The sequence below is a fragment of the Nansenia antarctica genome (genome assembly GCF_963989245.1).
Source record: "Nansenia antarctica genome assembly, chromosome: 5".
NCBI classification, from domain to species: Eukaryota; Metazoa; Chordata; class Actinopteri; order Argentiniformes; family Microstomatidae; genus Nansenia; species Nansenia antarctica.
Window position 1 is genome coordinate 48,934,616 of NC_137690.1, and position 21,457 is coordinate 48,956,072.

The 21,457-nt window shown below is 47.5% G+C and overlaps 1 protein-coding gene across 1 annotated transcript in view; it reads left to right on the forward strand.

Moving 5' to 3' along the window:
• LOC308158092 (mediator of RNA polymerase II transcription subunit 13-like) overlaps positions 1-16,109 on the forward strand; it is a gene marked incomplete at its 3' end in the record, with an annotated part of 39,042 nt that extends 22,933 nt beyond the window's left edge. Inside the window, exons 13-30 of the mRNA XM_080531687.1 lie at positions 225-315; positions 780-988; positions 1,270-1,469; positions 1,799-2,694; positions 5,715-5,882; positions 6,604-6,827; positions 7,847-8,042; positions 8,728-9,154; positions 9,473-9,695; positions 10,173-10,364; positions 11,719-11,942; positions 12,359-12,501; positions 12,847-13,005; positions 13,291-13,473; positions 13,713-13,855; positions 14,588-14,734; positions 15,556-15,656; positions 15,977-16,109. Of these exons, the coding sequence (XP_080387813.1) occupies positions 225-315; positions 780-988; positions 1,270-1,469; positions 1,799-2,694; positions 5,715-5,882; positions 6,604-6,827; positions 7,847-8,042; positions 8,728-9,154; positions 9,473-9,695; positions 10,173-10,364; positions 11,719-11,942; positions 12,359-12,501; positions 12,847-13,005; positions 13,291-13,473; positions 13,713-13,855; positions 14,588-14,734; positions 15,556-15,656; positions 15,977-16,109 (4,059 nt within the window). The remainder of the gene's footprint in view (positions 1-224; positions 316-779; positions 989-1,269; positions 1,470-1,798; positions 2,695-5,714; positions 5,883-6,603; positions 6,828-7,846; positions 8,043-8,727; positions 9,155-9,472; positions 9,696-10,172; positions 10,365-11,718; positions 11,943-12,358; positions 12,502-12,846; positions 13,006-13,290; positions 13,474-13,712; positions 13,856-14,587; positions 14,735-15,555; positions 15,657-15,976) is intronic.
• Positions 16,110-21,457: the final 5,348 nt, after the last annotated feature.

Genomic DNA, 21,457 nt, shown 5'->3' on the forward strand with positions numbered 1-21,457 from the left:
AGTGCTTTAGATTTGAAGCATTAAAACAAGAACAACTAAATATGGCAAGATTATCTACCAGTGTCCACCATCTATCTGTTGCTCTTGTCAGTGTGTCATGGCAAATCTGAAATATTGTACAAATATTTGCTCTCAATCTGTTTTCATACCTCATATAAGCGTTGTAGATATCTTTCTTGTTTCGGTCAAACCCTCTGGAATTAAAACATTGTGTCCTGCCACAGCCTGGATCCAGGAGAGCTGGGGGCGGAGCAGAGGAGAGGTTCGGTTCTAAGGACCATAAACCAACCACTCTGGACCCGCTGTCTTGTCTAAGTAAGTGGCTTTAAAAGCAACCACATCAGATCAGCACTTGTTTCATCATCATGTGTTTTATGCCTAGTAACAATTGCCCCTACGGGATAAATAAAGTCTTTTGAATTTAATTTGCCAACACTAATTCATTAACACTAATTTTCACTATTGAAGCCACTGCAAAACCTTCACTTTATTACTTTACTTTATTACTGTAGGAGACTGCCAATGGCCCCTGGCACGAGCGTAGATGACTTTTTCTTGCTATGACAGATGGATAGATGATTCACTTACTCAGACAAAATGTATTTGTTGGAAGTTGCTTTGGATAAAGGCGTCTGCTAAATGGCAGTAATGCAATATAAATGTAACACCATGTGTCAACCCACCCTTGGTACTTGGATCGGTTTGCCCCCCCCCCAAAAAAAATAATAATTATGTTTGCGCCCCTAGTCATGGCTTGACATCCCCCTCCTTTCCTCCAGGCTCGGCTGACCTGCACCAGATGTTCCCCACGCCGCCCTCCCTGGAGCAGCACATCATGGGCTACTCTCCCATGAACACCGGGGGGAAGGACTACGGTGGCCTGGAGGCCGGGGTGGGCCACACCCTGCTGGATGGGAACCAGTTCATTAGCCACTACAAGATGGAGGTGGAGGAGGGCTTCTGCAGCCCCAAGCCCTCCGAGATCAAGGTAACCACTCCAGCCCCATGTTGGCTTGTCGCCCCCCCCCCCCCCCCCCCAACACACACACACACACACACACACACACTAGATCATGACCACTACGGGGAACTAGTCCTCAAGCCCTTGTCCTTGTCAAGGCTTTTTAGTAACTACGGTGCCTACTGTTGTTTTTGTAATGTGGACTGATTTTTATTTGGTGTGTTTTTTTCTATATGCACAAACTACTAAACTAAACCTGTGTGTCTTACTTTTCCTCTTCTCCCCCTCGACTGTCTCCCTAACTTCAGGACTTCTCGTTTGTGTACAAGTCGGAAGCGTGCCAGCCGTTCACAGGCTGCTCCATGTTCGCCCCGCTGAAGACCCTGCCCAGCCAGTGTCTGATGCCCATCAAGCTGCCTGAGGAGTGTCAGTACACGCCCAGCTGGACCCTGGGAAAACTGGACCTGATACCCCCGGTGCCGACCATGACACTCCTCACCAAAGACAGGTGACCAATCAGCCTCGGTCTCTTGACTTCCTTCATTGGCTTTTTTTTGTTTATTTGTTCAGTTCCGAAAGCTCAAACTGTTTGCTACCGTAAATAATGTAATAAAATGAAATTAATGAAAGTAATTATTCCTCCTTTTGAGCATTGTGACTGCCAATGGCCCCCTGGTCCTAGCATAGATTTAGTTTTCTTAGGATGACTGATGGATAAGATGATTCACTTACTTTAGACAAATGTATTTGTTGCAAGTCGCTATGGATAAAGGCGTCTGCTAAATGCTGCGATCCCTGTCATCCCTGTCTGAGTCGTTCCGTCCCCTTGTGTTCCAGTAACATCCCCAGTGTGGAGCCGGACTACCAGAGCTACACGCCCCAGACCCACACGCCCTTCATGTCCAACAGCGCCCCGCCCAGCAACAGCGGCAACACAGGCATCCTGCCCTCCCCCGCCACCCCGCGCTTCTCCGCCCCCACCCCGCGCACGCCCCGCACCCCGCGCACCCCCCGGGGCCCCTCCAGCGTCCAGGGCTCGCTCAAGTACGACAACTCTGACCTCTACTCGCCCGCCTCCACCCCCTCCACCTGCCGGCCCCTCAGCTCGGTGGAGCCGGCCACCGTGCCCTCCATCCCCGAGGCGCACAGCCTCTACGTCACGCTCATCCTCTCCGAGTCGGTCATGAACCTCTTCAAGGACTGCAACTTCGACAGCTGCTGCGTGTGCGTGTGCAACAACAACATCCGCGGCGCCGACGTGGGCGTCTACCTCAACGACAACGGGGAGGCCCAGTACCCCTGCACCTGCGGCTTCAGCGCCGTGGTCAACCGCCGCTTCGGCAACTCGGCGGGCCTCTTCCTGGAGGACGAGCTGGACGTGGTGGGCCGCGGCTCGGATGCCAGCCGCGACACGGAGAGGCGCTTCGAGGAGCTGCGCGCCGCCTCCCTCCACCGGGCCGGCAACCCCAAGGAGCGGCCCCCGGACGAGCTCATCCTGCTGCTGCAGGACCAGTGCACCAACCCCTTCTCGCCCATGGCGGGCGTGGAGTACCCCAAGGCTCGGCTCCCGGCCCCGCACTCTTCTTCTCTGAAGGTGGCGGAGAGGGACTGCTACAACGACTGCTACATCGCCCTGGAGCACGGCAGGCAGTTCATGGACAACATGTCCGGAGGCAAGGTGGACGAGAACCTGGTCAAGAGCACGTGTCTGCACCCCTGGCCCAAACGCAAAGGTGAGGAGGGGAGCTTCTTTCTTTCACTTCAGTCGGTCTTGCGTGCAGAATGTATCTCCGCTTGTTCCGCTTGTTTCGGTTGCTTGTTTTTCCTCAGTGTCTCTCTAGTATCTCTACCCTGTCTTGTATTAGTTGCTTCTGGGTGTGTGTGGGTGTGTGTGGGTGTGTGTGGGTGTGTGTGTGTGTGTGTGTGTGTGTGTGTGTGTGTTTGTATGAAGCCAACTCTTATATATGGTTGATTGATGGGTTTTTATTTTGGGAAAACACCGATTCTCATAGCACTCATGTCTCAGAGGATAGCGTTAGATATAGGGTGTACCGGTTACTTTACATTCGGTATGTACCCGTACCGAATCGCAAAGGAGATTTCGGTACTTAATTTCGGTACTTTTCTATCTCTTTCTCTATTTTTCTACGTCGTGACGTCACATCGCCTGTTAAATTTCCACTCAGTGAAAGCAGCGAGTACGGAAGGATAACGAGAAGGTTGCTAATAGCAACTTCCGCTAGCGGGTTGGCGTAACGCGACGCTCGACTTATGGGTGCGTTCCGTAAACTCGTTCTGGAATTCTGATCACCACTCGTGGAATGCCTTCTGTCCAATCAAATGACTTGCTCCCTTTATGACGTCGGGCCCAGTGTGCGCTGCGACGCTCTCAGAGCGAGTTTACGAACGCAAGCCTTTGATTGGACAGTGCACTCCAGGATTCGACGCGTCTGTTGATGACATTGTGTGGCTGCGTCTCTGCGAGGTGGACAACATGATCGGGGATCTCTTGATATTCGGGTACTGTCCTTATCCTACTACTGTGTCTGAAAAATGAATCGTAGTAGCTGAGCGGCAACAGAGTTTGGATTTTGACGAGGTGGAGGGCTCCAGTTTATCAGAGTTATATTTCCTCTTGGTCTTCTTGGTTCTGGGGGCTATGCAGGCCTCTTCACTAGATCCCTTTTCTAAGAATATTCTGATGTCCTTGAGGGGCTGCCGAACAAGTGTGTACTCGTATTCGACATCAGTACCAACGATAGGCACCCCCAGCTTAAGTCCCCAAGGCTCAGGAGTTTTATTTTCATTTATTTTAATTTGAGTGTATATTTAACTAATATATATTGTGCCTCAGCAATAAAAAAGTGAAAAGCTGTTTAATGTTGTCGACCGTGTTATTATTATATATATATATATATATATATATTATATGTCATTTTAAAAAATCAAAAGTACCGAATTAAGTACCGTTTTGGTACCGGTACCGTTTTTAAAGTATCGGTTAGTACCGGATAAAACCCAAACGGTACCCAACCCTAGTTAGATAAGTGTGAATCACTTATCCACTGTGTCTCCTCATTGAAAAGCACAAGATAAACCAAAACATAAAGAAAAGATCCCAATAAAAAGCCCAATTACCGTATTTTCCGCACTATAAGGTGCACCGGATTATAAGGCGCACCTTCAATGAATGGCCTATTTTAGAACTGTTTTCATATACAGGGCGCACCGGATTATAAGGCGCATAGAATAGAATATAGAATACTGCAGTCAAACGTTTGACTGGGGTTGCGTTACGCCCAAGCTCCACCTACTGCGTTGCGTCACCTCTCCATCGGTGTTGTCAACTTCCCGTTGTCCATGCTCCACCTGAGCGTTGTCACCGTCCTACCGTTCTACCTGCTCCACTGTCAAAAATATATATTTTTCCACCTCAAGTATCAGCCGTTCGTCATCCATTTTTGCAACAAGCGTCAAGGACCTGCGGTGATTCACAGCTGACTCGCGTGAATAGCAATTCGCAATAGCTGCGACCACGAGATATAGAGTAGTTAGCTACAAGCATTTTCAATCTGGTATTATCTCTATTAGTGGATTAACCGCTGTGGTGATTTAACAGCTGATAAAAATACATCAAGTAGACTACAAACAGAGCAAAACAATAAAACAACACCAGAAAACAACCAATAGGCTATACAATTATAACCAACAACCAATATGTGACAGCTCCTGGTGAAATGTGCAACGTAATTTTTTAAACTACAGATTGTAAGCTTTCAAATGATGTGTCATACATTCAAATCAGAGAACGATTGAACACGACAGGCGTATTTGAATGTTGGTTCACCTCAAACACTGAATGGGAGAAAAGTGACTCTGAACGCAGCCACAGCTACGAACGCTGCTAACAAAACACATCGCTACGAAGGTCTCAACTGTATTTTAATAACATCACAACATGCTGGGAGAACTTCGACATGCTAAAAACACATAACTACACATAACTAGATGAACACACAGTTCTTGCTTTTGAACACGAGCTAAAACGAAAGTATGTTTACAAGTCAACCCACCCTTACCGGTAGCCTATGGCAAACGAGAATAATGAATCCAATACACAAATTATAAGTGTTTAGTGATCGTTAAACTGTTGTTTATTATATTGAGTGGGTACTTTAAAACTTCAAGTTGAAAGCACCAAGAAGGACCGCCTCGAAATTCATCGATGTTCATGTCCCGTGCTAGCGCTGTTGCCTTCATTCGAATAGTGACTGTAGAGACGCTTCTACTACCGGTGTTTACTGATTACCGTAATGCTGCAAGCGGTGCGGCTTTGTAGTTTACCAGTCGTACTGAAACATTTTGACAGAGCGCCTTGAGCGCCGTGTACAACCAGTATGGATCAACCAATTAACCAATTGATCCATATATAAGGCGCTCCGGATTATAAGGCGCACTGTCGGTTTTTTTGAAAATTAAAGGCTTTTAAGTGCGCCTTATAGTGCGGAAAATACGGTACAAACCTACAATCAACCTGTCTTGAGCCCATCATCCTAGCATGGGCCCATACAACAACACTAAACACTAGGTACAGGGCACTGGCCGGCTGCCATTCTCCTAACAGTTTAAAATGCATGACCACTAGGGGGAACTACTCTTCAAGCTTTCTTCCTTCTTTCTTGTGGGCAAAATACATAAACTATACTAAACTCTCTCTCTCCCCCCCTCTCTTTCTCCCCCTCTCTCCCTGCAGCTGCAGACGTGAGCAGGCTGTTCTCTCAGGACGTCCTACGGGTGCTGCTCTCCCTGCAGCCTGTGCTCCAGGACTCCATTCAGAAGAAGAGGAGCGTGCGCTCCTGGGGCGTGCAGGGACCCCTCACATGGCAGCAGTTCCACAAGATGGCGGGCAGGGGCTCCTACGGTAAGCACACAGGGACACAGCCGCAAAGATGGATACCTCCCTAAAAGAGATTGAGAAAGATGGGAGATTTTCGAAAAACAATTATGGATGGTGCATTTTCCACTGTCAATTTTAACACCGGGTGCTTGGGTCTGAAGTCTCGTGCTTTGGGGGTTTTCAACTCTCAGGATCAGCGCAAATAGTCCTGGCCCACAGCCTCGGTGGACCTACTTTGGGGCAATTAGGATATTCTTAGGACTTTTTTTCAGTGGGCGGGGTGGTTTGGGGGTAGGCATGCCCAGAAAAAAAAACACCAGTGCTTACACTGCAAAAAAGACTGGTGGTAGTAACGCTGCGTTCATCGCATTCCCTGGGCACAAGCAAAAAAGAAATGTAGTGTTCTTTACTTTTTTCTTTACTTTTTCTTTTTTTCTTTTTTCTTTTGAGTTCTTTACTAGTGTTCTCTACACTGCTTTTCTGCTTCATTGGGAGAGAGACAGTAGAGATTGACAGACAGGAAGGATGGGTGAGAGAGAGAGAGGGGGGGGGGGGGGGGTGTGACATGCAGGATATGGTCGATGGCCGGAATTGAACCAGGGACCGTGCGATGATATTGCCTGCACCTTAGTGTGCTACACCACTTACCAAGTCTTTTTTTTTTGTCATTTTTAAAGTGACATTAAAATCCTCACAGACCAGACTCTCTCCCCACCTTCCTCCCTCCGTCCCTCCCTCCCTCCAGGCACAGACGAGTCCCCGGAACCCCTGCCCATCCCCACCTTCCTGGTGGGCTACGAGTATGACTTTGTGGTGCTGTCCCCCTTCGGCCTGCCCTACTGGGAGAAGCTGCTGCTGGACCCCTTCGGCTCCCAGAGGGACGTGGGCTACGTGGTGGTGTGTCCCGAGAACCAGGCGCTGCTGCGCGGGGCCAAGACCTTCTTCAAGGACCTGACGGCCGTGTACGAGGTACGCACACACACACACACTCTCCTGTTAGCCTGGTACGGCCGTGTACGAGGTACACACACACACTCCTGTTAGCCTGGTACGACCTGACGGCCGTGTACGAGGTACACACACACACACACACACTCCTGTTAGCCTGGTACGACCTGACGGCCGTGTACGAGGTACACACACACACACACACACACACACTCCTGTTAGCCTGGTACGACCTGACGGCCGTGTACGAGGTACACACACACACACACACACACACTCCTGTTAGCCTGGTACGACCTGACGGCCGTGTACGAGGTACACACACACACACACTCCTGTTAGCCTGGTACGACCTGACGGCCGTGTACGAGGTACACACACACACACACTCCTGTTAGCCTGGTACGACCTGACGGCCGTGTACGAGGTACACACACACACTCTCCTCTGTTAGCCTGGTACGACCTGACGGCCGTGTACGAGGTACACACACACACACACTCCTGTTAGCCTGGTACGACCTGACTGCCGTGTACGAGGTACACCCACACACACACTCCTGTTAGCCTGGTACGACCTGACGGCCGTGTACGAGGTACACACACACACACTCTCCTCTGTTAGCCTGGTACGACCTGACGGCCGTGTACGAGGTACACACACACACACACACTCCTGTTAGCCTGGTACGACCTGACGGCCGTGTACGAGGTACACACACTCTCCTCTGTTAGCCTGGTACGACCTGACGGCCGTGTACGAGGTACACACACACACACACGCACACACACACTCCTCTGTTAGCCTGGTATGGAACATGAGCAGATTGTCTCTGTCACTCTCTCTCTCTATCACTCTCTATATCACTCTCTCTCTCTATATATATATATCGCTCGCTCTCTATATATCGCTCTGTCTCTATTGCTCTCTCTATATCGCTCTGTCTCCCCCCCTGTCTCTCTCTCTCTCTCTCTCCCTCTATCTCTTTCTTACCTCCCTCCCTCCATCCACATTCACATCCACACGTATGGTCTTTGCAGGCTTGTCAGCTGGGGCAGCACAGGCCCATCTGTAAGGTCCACCCGGACGGCATCGTGAAGGTAGGCACCTCAGAGGAGAGGAGTCTGTCGGAGCAGCCCCTCAGCGATTGGTTCCTGAAGATGGCCAGCAGCAGCGGCAACAGCGAGGCCTACCACAGACTCACGCTCTTCGCCCAAGTGTGCCGGCACGACCTGGGTAGGTCACAGCAGGCCCCAGATCTGTTGGCTTACATGTACTGTGCCAGTCAACAGTTTGGACACACTTTCCCATTCAATTGAATAAGTATATAATAATAATAATAATAATAATAATAATAATAATAATAATAATAATAATAATACATTAGACTTATATAGTGCTTTTCTAGACACTCAAAGACGCTTTACAAACGGAAAAGATCCAGTAGTAAAAAAATAAAAAAAATAAAAGAAAGGTGTCTAATTAATTTTTAGATGACTAAATCTAAATCTGAGTGTCTTTGTAGGACAATCTACTCTGTATACTGCAAGTATATCTAGATTTCAGGCAGAGAAGCCTCTCTCGACTGGCATTTTCTCGAAAAGGGAAATAGTCCAAATAAATAAGGAATGAAGTATGGATAGGTAGGTACTGAATTGATCCTCGAGGGGAAATTGAGGTGTTCAGATAGCAGCTCAGACCACAAACAACAACGAAATAAAGTGACCAATGAATAATAGACTAAAAACCAAAAAGATCCTACTATCGACACCTGACAGGAAAATGTTTCTCACCAGAGACGGGTGTCGAGGTTCTGTTTTAGAGGCTGTGTCGACACATTCACCCAATTGCTTGGCTAGACATTTCTCTCATCTCTCTCTCTCTCTCTCTCTCTCTCTCTCTCACTTACCCCCCCCATCAGCTCCGTACCTGGCCGCCCAGTCACTGGACAGCTCTCTGTTAAACCAGCGCAGCCCCGCGCCGGCGCCCCCCCCCTCCCAGACGCCCCCCGCCTCCACCACCCCCTCCTCAGGTCCCCAGAGCTCCGCCACCCCCACCCCCACCACCACCACCACCACCACCAGCAACAACCCCACCCAGCCTCCTGCCCACTCCACCCCCGTCCCACCCCCCTCTGCGGTCCACCAGGGCATGGGGGTGGGCGGGATGCCTCCTGCCAAGTCCAGTTCGGGCTACACGGCCTTTGGGACGGGCGGCGTGCAGGGTGGCGGCGGCGGCGGGGGCTCCAGCCAGAACCTAGCCCCGCCCCCCAGCACCCAGACCACCGCAGGGAGCGGAGGGGAGAACACTGCCAACCAGCCTCAGGTCCCCACCGAGCCCATAGAGAGGTAACGCACACACACACACACACACACACACACAGACAGACACACTCACCTCAGGCATTATAAGGCACATCGTCAGACCTGCTAAACGTCTAGGATGTGAAACTGAGTCTCTCTCTCTGTCTCTCTCTCCCCCTCTCTCTCTCCCCCCCTCTCTCCATCTCACCCCCCCTCTCTCTCCTCCCCTCTCTCCCCCCTCTCTCTCTCTCTCTCCCCCTCTCTCTCTCTCTCTCTCTCCCCCCCCCTCTCTCTCTCTCTCTCCCCCCCCCCCTCTCTCTCTCTCTCTCTCTCTCTCTCTCCCCCCCCTCTCTCTCTCTGCAGCACAATGGATAGAGACAAGGTGGGCAAGCCTATCGACGGGGAGTCTCACGCGGTGTCCTACCCCCCGGCCATGGTGGTGTACCTGGTGGACCCGTTCAGCTACGACGACCAGGCCGACACCCGGGACACGTACTCCAGCGTCTGGCTGCTGGGCCTGCTGCGCTGCTACATAGAGATGCTCCAGTTCCTGCCACCTCACATCAGAAACGCTGTGTCTGTACAGGTGAGTTGGCACACACACAAACACACTGGAAACCTCATAGAAAGTGTCACGGTATGAAGAAGAACACACACACACACACACACACTGGAAACCTCATAGAAAGTGTCACGGTATGAAGAACACACACACACACACACACACACTGGAAACCTCATAGAAAGCATAAAGGAATGAAGAATACACACACACACACTGGAAACCTCATAGAAAGCATAAAGGAATGAAGAATACACACACACACACTGGAAACCTCATAGAAAGCATAAAGGAATGAAGAATACACACACACACCGTAAACCTCATAGAAAGCATAAAGGAATGAAGAACACACACCGTAAAGCTCCAAGAAAGTGTGACGGAGCGTGTGAAAAAAAAGAAAGGAATTGTATTGGATAGGTAGACACACAAAACAGGTTCCACCATGTCACCCCAGGCCCCCCCTCCTCCTCTAACCGTGCTGTGGTTCTGTCCCGTCAGATCGTCCCCTGCCAGTACCTGCTGCAGCCCGTGCGCAGCGAGGAGCGCCACCTGTACGGCCAGCACCTCAAGTCCCTGGCCTTCTCAGTCTTCACACAGTGCCGGCGCCCGCTGCCCAACGCCACCAACTTCAAGGCTCTGACGGGCTTCGGACCCGGCCTGGCCATGGACATGGCACTGAGAAGTCCAGAGGTGTGTGTGGGGTGTGGGGTGTGCGATGTGGTGTGTGTGTGTGGTGTGTGGGGTGTGTGTGTACTGGACCGGGATCGACAAGTGGTTTACTTTTGAATTCTTTTGGGCTGGTTCCATGGACGCAGATTAAGACTTAACCCTAGACTACAAAGCGTCCTCAATGGAGATTTGTTTCCATCGCATGTGTGATTTTAATCCTGGACTAGGCCGTAACAAGCCTTGTCTGTGAAACCGGTCCTTAGAGTGGTTGGTGGAGCCTTGTCTGAAGTGTCAGGTCTTATATGTAGGGTTGGGTACCGAAAATCGGTACCGGTAGGTACCGGTTACTTTACATTCGGTATTTACCGTACCGAATTGCAAAGGAGATTTCGGTACCTCATTTCGGTACTTTTCTACTTTTTTTCCCCCTGGTGTCCGGTGTCATGCAACAGTCAACCACACGTGACTGAGTCGTGACGTGACATCGCCTGTTAAATTTCATGTCAGACTTCTTCTAGTCTTCGGAGACTACTTCTCCGCTTGCTGAAGTACTAAAAGTCGGAACAGCGCCACAAAACAAACTAGTGGTCGAAGACATAAGAGTTTCAGAGTAACTCTTCCCGACTCCGGAGGTCCCTGGTTCATGTCTCATGTGCAGGTCATGCAATTAGTCAAGAGAGGTGTCGTATTTTGCCAGAGAAGGCAAATATGCTGATCTTTTTGCAAAAGAATTGCTGAGGTGGGAGTTTTATTTTTATTTATTTTAATTTGAGTGTATATTTAACTGTAATATTATATATATGTATATTGTGCCTCAGTCAGCAAGAGTTTTATTTTCATTTATTTTAATTTGAGTGTATATTTAACTAATATATATTGTGCCTCAGCAATAAAAAAGTGAAAAGCTGTTTAATGTTGTCGACCGTGTTATTATTATATATCTATATATATATGTCATTTTTTAAAATCAAAAGTACCGAATTAAGTACTGTTTCGGTACCGGTACCGTTTTTAAAGTATCGGTTAGGTACCGGATAAAACCCAAACGATACCCAACCCTACTTATATCCTACGTTTTTTGTTTTTGTTGTTGTTGTAAGTCTCAAGTAAGGACAAAAGCCTGCGAAATGCCCTAAATGTAAATTGTAGCTTTGGTCCCTTTTTTGAAGAGCATTTAACCACCTTTCTTGAAAACACGCAGATCTTAACGTTTGCGGTTTACGTCGGTGTCCAGAATCCCCACCCCCTCCCCCCCACCGAACCCTACATCCCTGCTCACCATACGGCAGCTTGCTTGTTGACACCAAAGCAGCGTGTGTGTGTGTGTGTGTGTGTGTGTGTGTCTGACCTTTGAACTTTGACCCTGTGTGAGCAGAGGCCGGAGTGTCTGCGTCTCTACACGCCGCCCTTCATCCTGGCGCCGGTGAAGGACAAGCAGACGGAGCTGGGCGAGACGTTCGGCGAGGCGGCCCAGAAGTACAACGTCCTGTTCGTGGGCTACTGCCTGTCACATGACCAGCGCTGGCTCCTGGCCTCCTGCACCGACCAGAACGGGGAGCTGCTGGAGACCTGCATCATCAGCATAGACGTCCCCAACAGGTCTGTGTGTCACAAACACACACATATTATACACACACACACACACACACACATATTATACACGTACACACAGACACGATTATACAGATACACACACACACGTACACACACACGATTATACAGATACACACACACACACACAAGATTATATACACACACACGTACACACACACAATTGTACGTACACGCACACACACACACACACACATGCCATTACACTGACACACACACGATTATATACACACACGTACACACACACAATTGTACGTATACACACACACACACACAATCGTACACACACACACACACACACACACACTCTGCACGTGTGACTACACATCCAACAGTGAATGGTGTTTTGCTGGCGGTTTCCAAGCGTATCTAGTCTGGATGTTGACTGGCTTGTGTTGGTCCAGGGCCCGGAGGAAAAAGGGCTCAGCCCGGCGACTGGGCCTGCAGAAGCTGTGGGAGTGGTGCCTGGGCCTGGTGCAGGTGACATCACTGCCCTGGAGGGTGGTGATTGGCCGCCTGGGCAGGATGGGCCACGGGGAGTTGAGAGGTATGGCCGCCCTGCTGCTCCAAAACTCCTCCAGTCTGGCTGGATACATGGTGTGTATCTGTTCCTGTCTTGATGAGAATCTCTCTCTCTCTCTCTCTCCCTCCCCTCTCTCTCCCTCCCTCTCTCCCCCTCTCTCTCCCTCCCTCTCTCCCTCCCTCTCTCTCTCCCTCCCCTCCCTCTCTCCCTGTCTCTCTCCCTGTCTCTCTCTCCCTCCCTCTCTCTCTCCCTCCCCTCCCTCTCTCCCTGTCTCTCTCCCTGTCTCTCTCTCCCTCCCCTCTCTCTCCCTCCCTCTCTCCCCCTCTCTCTCCCTCCCTCTCTCCCCCTCTCCTCTCCTCTCTCTCTCAGACTGGTCTATTCTCCTGAGCAGGAGGAACCTGCAGTCTCTGAGCAAGCGCCTCAAGGAGACCTGCAGGATGTGTGGCATCTCGGCCGCCGACACTCCCAGCATCCTCAGTGCCTGCCTGGTTGCCATGGAGCCCCAGGGGTCCTTTGTCATCATGCCAGGTGAGGACTCGCAGGTCGAAGGTCGCGAGGCGGCACGGTATTTCCAGTGGGCAGCAGAACGCTTGACCTCGCTGTGAACCCCTTCTTCTAGACATGAAGGGTGTTGGTGTGTGTGTCTCTCTCTCTCTCTCTCTCTCTTTCTGTATCTCTCTCTCTTTCTGTATCTCTGTCTCTCAATTAATTTTAACAGGCTTTATTTGCATTAAAAAACATAGCCAAAGTTATCACACATCACACAAGTTGTAACAAACAAAACAAACCGACGTTTCTCTGTGGTCCACGTAGACTCTGTGTCGACGGGCTCCGTGTTCGGGCGCAGCACCACTCTGAACATGCAGACGTCCCAGCTGAGCACGCCCCAGGACACGTCCTGCACCCACATCCTGGTGTTCCCCACCTCGGCCATGGTGCAGGTCAACAGCAACAACACGGAGAACATGGACATCGCCTTCAACCCCATCAACCCTGGTCAGTAGACACACAGGGTTTCACACACACACACAGACACACACACCCCTCTGGGAATTAAATCAACAATTGGGGGTTATGTCTATGTTGATACACTGTGTGTGTGTGTGTGTGTGTGTGTGTGTGTGTGTGTGTGTGTGTGTGTGTGTGTGTGTGTGTGTGTGTGTGTGTGTGTGTGTGTGTGTGTGTGTGTGTGTGTGTGTGTGTGTGTGTGTGTGTGTGTGTGTGTGTCTCTCTAGATGGTTCAGACGGGATGGGCATCTTCGACCTGTTTGAGAACGAGATGGACACTGACCTCATCAACATCCTGCCCAACTCTCCGACCACCTCCCCTGTGCACTCCCCCGGCTCCCACTACCACCAGGGGGGGGACGGCAGCAAGGTGAGCCCCCCCCCCAGGCCCATGATTGTATACTTTCCCTCGTGGGAAAATATGAACTCTCCTGATGAGTACTGGTGGTTTAGATTAGATTCTACTTACATTGTCATTGCCCAAGTCCCTGGCTAACGCCAGGGATTTTGAGTTTTAGCAGCGACACAATAATCACCCTTCTTCTAGCACGACGACTGCCAACGGCCCCTGGCCTGAGCATAGATTACTTCTTCCTGCTACGACTGGCGGATAGACGATTCACTTACTTAGTCAAATGTATTTGTTGTAAGTCGCTTTGGGATAAAGGCGTCTGCTCAATGCCAAAAATTGTAAATGTAAACAGCCGCAGGGAAGAAGCTATTCCTTAGCCTGGCGGTGTGGGAACTCAGACTCCCGTACCTCCTCCCAGATGGGGCTGTGGTCTATGTTGTCCTGACCGTGTTGCCGCTCTATAACAGTATCGTGAGCTTAGAATTATATGGTTCTATCTCCATTTAGGGTAGTTCAGAGATATTGAGCGTCAAAGTTTTTACATTCCATTATGTTTTGTGAGATGGAACCTTTGTATTTTATGAATTACTAACTCAAAAATGTCAACATTTTAAAAATAACACCACACAGGCATTAATAAACACCTAATGGATCAGATTATGTAAAAAGAAACCTCCATTTTAACAAAAATGGAGATAGAACCGTATAATTCTAATGTCACGTGTTGTGTGTGTGACGTCTCTGTCCCAGGGCCAGAGCACGGAGGAGGCTCTGAACATCCTGCAGCAGCCTATGGCGTTGGGCTACTTCATCTCCACGGCCAAGGCCGGGCCCCTGCCCGACTGGTTCTGGTCGGCGTGTCCACAGGCACAGAACCAGTGTCCCCTCTTCCTCAAGGTGACACACACTGACTCCTTTTTATTTTATTTATTTTTTATTTTTTTTATTCCAGATTTTATCCCTTTTTCACCCAATTTGGTAGCCAATTGAACCCAACCTAGCATCCAATTATCCCCTGCCTATTGCGAAGGATCCGCCGCACGACCCCGTGGCCGGCAGTCCCAGAAGAGGCCGCCAGGCAGACTAGCTGACTGGCTCCTCGAGCCCAGCACCTGTTATTCCGGCACCCCGGGGGCGCTGTTGCGCGACGGATCCTTGTCCGGAAATACTCCTATACCGCCCTCGAGAGCGGCCGCCCAATATGCCGCTCCCCGTGTGTGCCCCAGCCATATCCGGATCTGGCGAGCTGGGATTCGAACCCAGTCCCCGGTGGGCAGCATGCACTAGTGGCCAGTGCTTAGACCGCTACACCACCGCGGGGCACCCACACTGACTCCTTTTGACTCCTGCTTGTGTGGGTGTGTGTGAGAGAATCATCCACTTTTCCCTGGAGTGTGCACTTGTGCACTTCCTCGATGTGGGTTTGAAAGTATTATGGGGATTGTCTTCCCTCCCGTATCTCATTCAGTGAAGGGCATGCTGGGTAAGTGAACAAGTCCACACTCCAGGAAAAAGGGTGGAGAAAGCAGATTCATCAGTAGAACTTCTCGCTTTGCTCTCGAAAATGCTTTATTGCTCCCTGGTCCTCAAATTATTCTGTGATGTTGGGTGTCTTGTTGCCATGTCGTTGGATACTGCTCTATTCTGTTGGAACCTGTTTGGGATATTGATATATATTATTTAGTTAATTTCTGTCCATGTCTCTCCGTCCTCCCCAGGCCTCCCTGCACCTCCACGTGTCCTCAGTCCAGTCAGATGAGCTCCTCCACAGCAAACACTCCCACCCCCTGGACTCCAACCACACCTCTGATGTGCTCAGGTACACTGCTCTGCCTGCTGTTTACATACTGTGAATACACATCCTCCCACCCCTCCCTGAAGTCATCACTCATCCAAAAATAATAGAAAGTCAATAGAAAGTGTTAACTTCATTGCTTTCACCAATGAAATCACTGAATCAGGTCAGTGCTTTACATCAAGGGAGGGAGCAAGGAAGGACTGCCTCCATCATAACTAAGAGGGGCCATATATGGATTAGATGGGTGTAGATCTGTTAAATGTAGAGGGTAAACAGTATGTCTTGTAAGACATTGAGTTAATAAAAAGTGACGTTGTGTTTTTGTTTTTTTCCCATTGAAGATTTGTGTTGGAACAATACAACGCCCTCTCCTGGCTAACATGCGACCCTGCAACTCAGGACCGGCGCTCCTGTCTGCCTGTTCACTTTGTGGTGCTCAACCAGATGTATAACTTCATCATGAACATGCTCTGAATAATGGAGGGGGGGTGTCCAGTGGACTAGCCCATGGGGGGGGGGGGGGGTCCTGTGGATCTACTATGGACTTCCATGAGGCTTCTCGCAAAGGAGTGGATGGACCTCCACACTACTTCAGGGTGGGGGGAGGGAGGGACCTGCACGGCCATATAAGGAAAGCAACCCCCAGCCAGCATCTCATTGGAGGTGTCCTATCAATCAATCAAATGCCAAGAGTCTACTTTCACATTTTGGATGATCAAGGGACTTTTCATAACAGAGAATAATAAACTAAATGTCTTTAAGTTTTTTTTTTTTTTTTTTTTTAATGACCTTAGATTTCAATCTTCTGATAATGAGATTTTATCCTAATGAATTGCCTGCATATATATTATTTATTGTACGTTTTTAAATGTGTAATTTTTATTTCTTAATATCTTTTATATATTAAAAATCTAGAGGGTGTGTATTATTGCCATCTCACTGTACAGGAATTGGTTTTAAAAATGTTTTTTTTTTTTTTTTCACTTATGAAAAACCGAAACCCGCTCAAGTGAATTTGCTGTAGGTTGCTTTTAGAGTATTATTTTTTCAAAGGGTACATACCTTTTTTTATTACTATGATGTACAAATGAAGTAGGCTGGGCATTGAGAACGTCCCTCCCTTTTGAGTGGACGGGACTTATTCAGCTCTGCTGTAGAGGCCGAGGCTGTTGCACAGTAATTAAAGAGGACAAGAGGTACGTTGGCAGATTATATATTTTATATATGACAGATTTAGAGAAGTGTGAGTGTGTGTGTGCGTGCGTGTGTGTGTGTGTGTATATGTGTACATATAAATGTGTGCCGCTACAGTTGGTGCAGCTTCTGTTAGAGGAATAAAGTGCGTCTACCTATCACTGTCGCGTCGTGTCTTACTTTTGCTATCACTGAATAATATATATTTTACATTTTCTATTCTACTTACATTTACATTACATTGTTGTCATTTAGCAGATGCCTTTATCCAAAGCGACTTAGAACAAATATATTTAACTATACGATATAGCCTAGCCCTAGACGATATTTGAAATAAGTGAATAATCTATCCACCAGTCATAGCAGGAAAAAGCAATCTATGCTCGGCCTAGGGGACATTAGCAGACGTAATGCTAGAAGAAGGAAGACATTTGTTTTTTTTAAGTATTATTATTTTAACTGTAGAGGGAATATATATGTCTCAGGAGGGACAGTTAAGGTGTAACCTTAGGTGTCTGAAATTCCAGACGAAGAGTTGGAGGTGATGGTTCCATATCCAGAGACCCATCCCACCCTGGGAACGAACACTTTGCTCGGCTGCCCTCGGACAGGCGGTTCAGGACCATGTTCGCAAGGACAAATAGACTGAAGCTCAGCTTCTACCCCAGGGCCATTCAGGCCCTGAACACAGCAAAGACCTAGGTTCTAGGCCCTGGACAATCTAGACAATTTGATGGCAGCTACTAGATTGTAATCAAATGCAATACTGAAACACAACTGTGAACATTTCAAACCTGCAAACTGCGACACTTTAAATTAATGTGCAATAACACTATGTGCAATATGACAACCCTCGGGTACATAAGGTTCAGAGATAGGAAATGTTAGAATAGGTATAGCATAGCATAGAGTACAGCACAGTGTTTTATTTGTATAGTATAGTATAGTGGATAGTGTACATAGCCTTTATTTATGTAAACCAGCTCTTTATTTTTTTAAACCAGCTCTTTAGTTTTTTTTCCTAGCATTTCGTTGTATGGTACCTGTACGGTGGCCGACAAGGGCAAACGCGCTGCAAATACCGAAACGCGCTGCATATAGAGAAACCGACAAGGGCAAACACGCTGCATATAGAGAAACGCGCTGCAAATAGAGAAACGCGCTGCATATAGAGAAACGCGCTGCAAATAGAGAAACGCGCTGCAAATAGAGAAACGCGCTGCATATAGAGAAACGCGCTGCATATAGAGAAACGCTGCAATTCAGTTCACAACACAACGGAAGTGTTCTCACAACACAACGGAAGTGTAGAAAACGCTGCAATTCAGTTCTCAACACAACGGAAGTGTTCTCACAACGGAAGTGTTCTGGGGGGGAACGATAAGTGGAACGGACCGGAGACGTGTTTTTGAAGAAGTTCCGAAAAGCAGTTCTGAAGAGGTTGTGGAGTGAAGAGGCGACATAAAAGGTACATATTATATTTCTTATTTATGTCTGCAGATAACATGTGCTGTATTTCAAACCAAAGGGCTCATTCTATGCCCTACACCCTACGAAGGGTTCGTAGAAGCTTGTGCAGTGGAGGGATTCTTTATTGGGAATTAGCCGTTGAATCGTATTCAGACATAACGTAGGCTGGTTCTGTCAAGATATTTGTTGGCATTATGAGGAGGACAGGTGACTTCCTTAAACCTGTGAGAGGGAAGTCACTTCCCCTTGATGTTCAACCACAATGGTCATCTGACCAACTGTTGGATGCTGCTTTAAAGAAGCTGAAAGATTTTAACCAGGACATGAAAGATGTTGCCTATGTCTTGCTGTACCCCGATGGTCAGGAAGTTCGAAACATTCCAGGAACAGACACCGCTTTCACAGTGGAGAAATACAAGGAGGCCATTGGATAGGCCTACCAAAGAATAACACTGTACATTTGCCCTGGTGAACAATTCACAAACAGTTGTAAGTGCAAGTTTCCACCTTGTTTTAAGCTCCACTCTGTAAAACTGAGGCAATGAGTGAAATTCATCTTTATACCCACATCAATTATGCCAATTATTATTTTTCAAAGGTTACAGTGGACGGTCTTCAAGTGAAGATGATGACGGTGTGGTTCAAATGGTTAATTTGGCATCTGGAGACAGTCCACTTTCAGACACCGTGGTCAGTTTGCATCATGGCATTTCTCCTTAAATGAAGTGAATTGACAATATTTTGATAATATTTTCATTTGATCTAATCTGTCATTTGTGTGTTGTATGCAGGTGTGGGACGGTCCAAATGAAGTGAGCACTCCAAATGAAGTGAGCACGCCAAGAATGGAGAACATTTTGCAAGGGTAAAACACAGCACAGTCAACATGAACTTTTCTTGCACAAGCAGCACAATACAGTACAGCAGTTTAAATTGTTGTTTTTTTCCAGACCTGCCAGACGCTTACAGACAGCATCTCATCAAGTAAGAAAATCCATATCCTCTAGTGTTGAATGTGTGAACCTGAAATTATGAAATGCCTGTAAATAATTTCATTAATTCACCAAGCCAAACTACATGTAATGTGTGCTGTTTTAGTTACTAAGGCAATAACACTGTCATTAAATTAACTGCTAATTTTTGGGGTAAAACTAGGATGCAGGACAAACCGCAGTCCAGGAACAAGACAAATGTGCCCGGGGTCAGAACAACTTCTACAGGTAAGCTGTGTTGACAGATGCAACCTTTACACATTTGCTAGTTTACTCAGAATTGTGTGGATTTTCAATTTATTTCTTGCATCTTTGTCAAATGTTTACAGGCAGTGTGCACCAATATGCCAAATGTGCTGGTATTGTATGTTTTAAACCTAATGTTTTTCAAAGAAACCAGACGAGGATTGACATCTGAATTTAAGCCGTAGGTATTTTTATTTTTCAGCTCAGTGAAGTAGGGTGCACAAGGCGACAGGAAGAAACCTGTGTACTCGGATTCTGGAGAGACTATCTTCTTGACACAGAAGGTTTATTTTAATTATCTCATCATAAACACACTCCCTACCCTGCAGAAGACCTGAACAGTCCCCAGATCTTTTAATTATGTCATCTTGATATCATCTTCTATTGCTGGCAGTTCCATTGAAATATTATATTTTACAACTAAACTAAATCTACTTTTTTCAGAGAAACAAACAGGAATCTTCCTCCAGGACATCCTCATGTTCGCCACAGGACTCGACGCACTGCCTCCCTCTGGGATCCAGCCACCACCCAAACTGCTTTTTCTGCGGACATCACGCTTCCCAATGAGCAGAACCTGCGCCAACACAATAGAGATACCGATGGCCATGAATTACAATGAGTTTCAGAACAACATGGACTTTGGGATACAAAATTCCCCAGGGTTTGGACTACAGTAAACTAAACTGGCTTAACTAGATTTCAGTAGTTAAAGGGTTAACTTTGTTCTTTGAAATGTGTACTCACATGCCATGTTCTTCAGTCTGATATAGTTCTGTACACCAGACTGCCAGGTCAAGGCCTGCATCAGACCAAGCCTTCTCTGCAGGTTCTCAAAGTGTCCCTGGAGATGCTGATCTCCACATGGACTGTAGGTAGACTCCGAAACAAACTGGCCCAGTTCGTGTGGTGGGACTTTGAACCCACAGTCAGTTCCCCCAAACCTGTGGGTAACAGTTAACTGGCACACTAACTGTACTGTTTTCATTAAAAACATTTTGTTATAAATCATTGTATCATTTTGTTATAAATCATTGTATCATAATATTGGATCATTGTATCAAATAATCATTTTTTAGAGAAAAGTATTTCAATTGAAAGCTACTCAACAGGCAACTACAGTTGATTGCATTTTAGACAATTAGAAGTACATGTGAATTGTGAATGTAGAAGTACAAGAATGAAAAAATAATTTTAATTGATAGAACCAAACCTGTGAGGCAGGTTGTACATGACATCTGGTTTCCCAGATGGACAACGAGACTGGTGAACAGGTCTGATGGTGTGTGTGTTCCACTTTTCCCTGCATTCATCAAGGTCCCGCTGTAGCACACCCATGAACACAAACCGCACTAGGCATGTGTGCTCATGACTGCCACTGAACAAATCTCTCTCCCTCAGGTCATTCATGAGGTCCATCCAGAATTGAGATCTGAAAAAACACTCAAATTAGAGATGTAGTTTGTTGTAGGTGATGCATTTCCATGTAATGGATTTAGAATTAGCATAATGATCATCAAACAACAGAAAACCTGCAGTGCCACAAAAGGTATTTACTAAATAGAAGGGGTCCCTCTGTGTTTTAAGGTGTTTTTGATCAGTTCAGTGGAATGGAAATCAATGCTCCAACAACTAGATGTACCACCAAGTAATCAGAACGAATGAAATTCCATGGGTATTTTAAGATATACTGTGTTCCCTACTAGGGGTGTAAGAAATATTTTAAAAGTTGAGGACACCTCTGTTTGCGGAAGTATGAACCCTTCGTAGGGTGTAGGGCATAGAATGAGCCCTTCGGTTTGAAATACAGCACATGTTATCTGCAGACATAAATAAGAAATATAATATGTACCTTTTATGTCGCCTCTTCACTCCACAACCTCTTCAGAACTGCTTTTCGGAACTTCTTCAAAAACACGT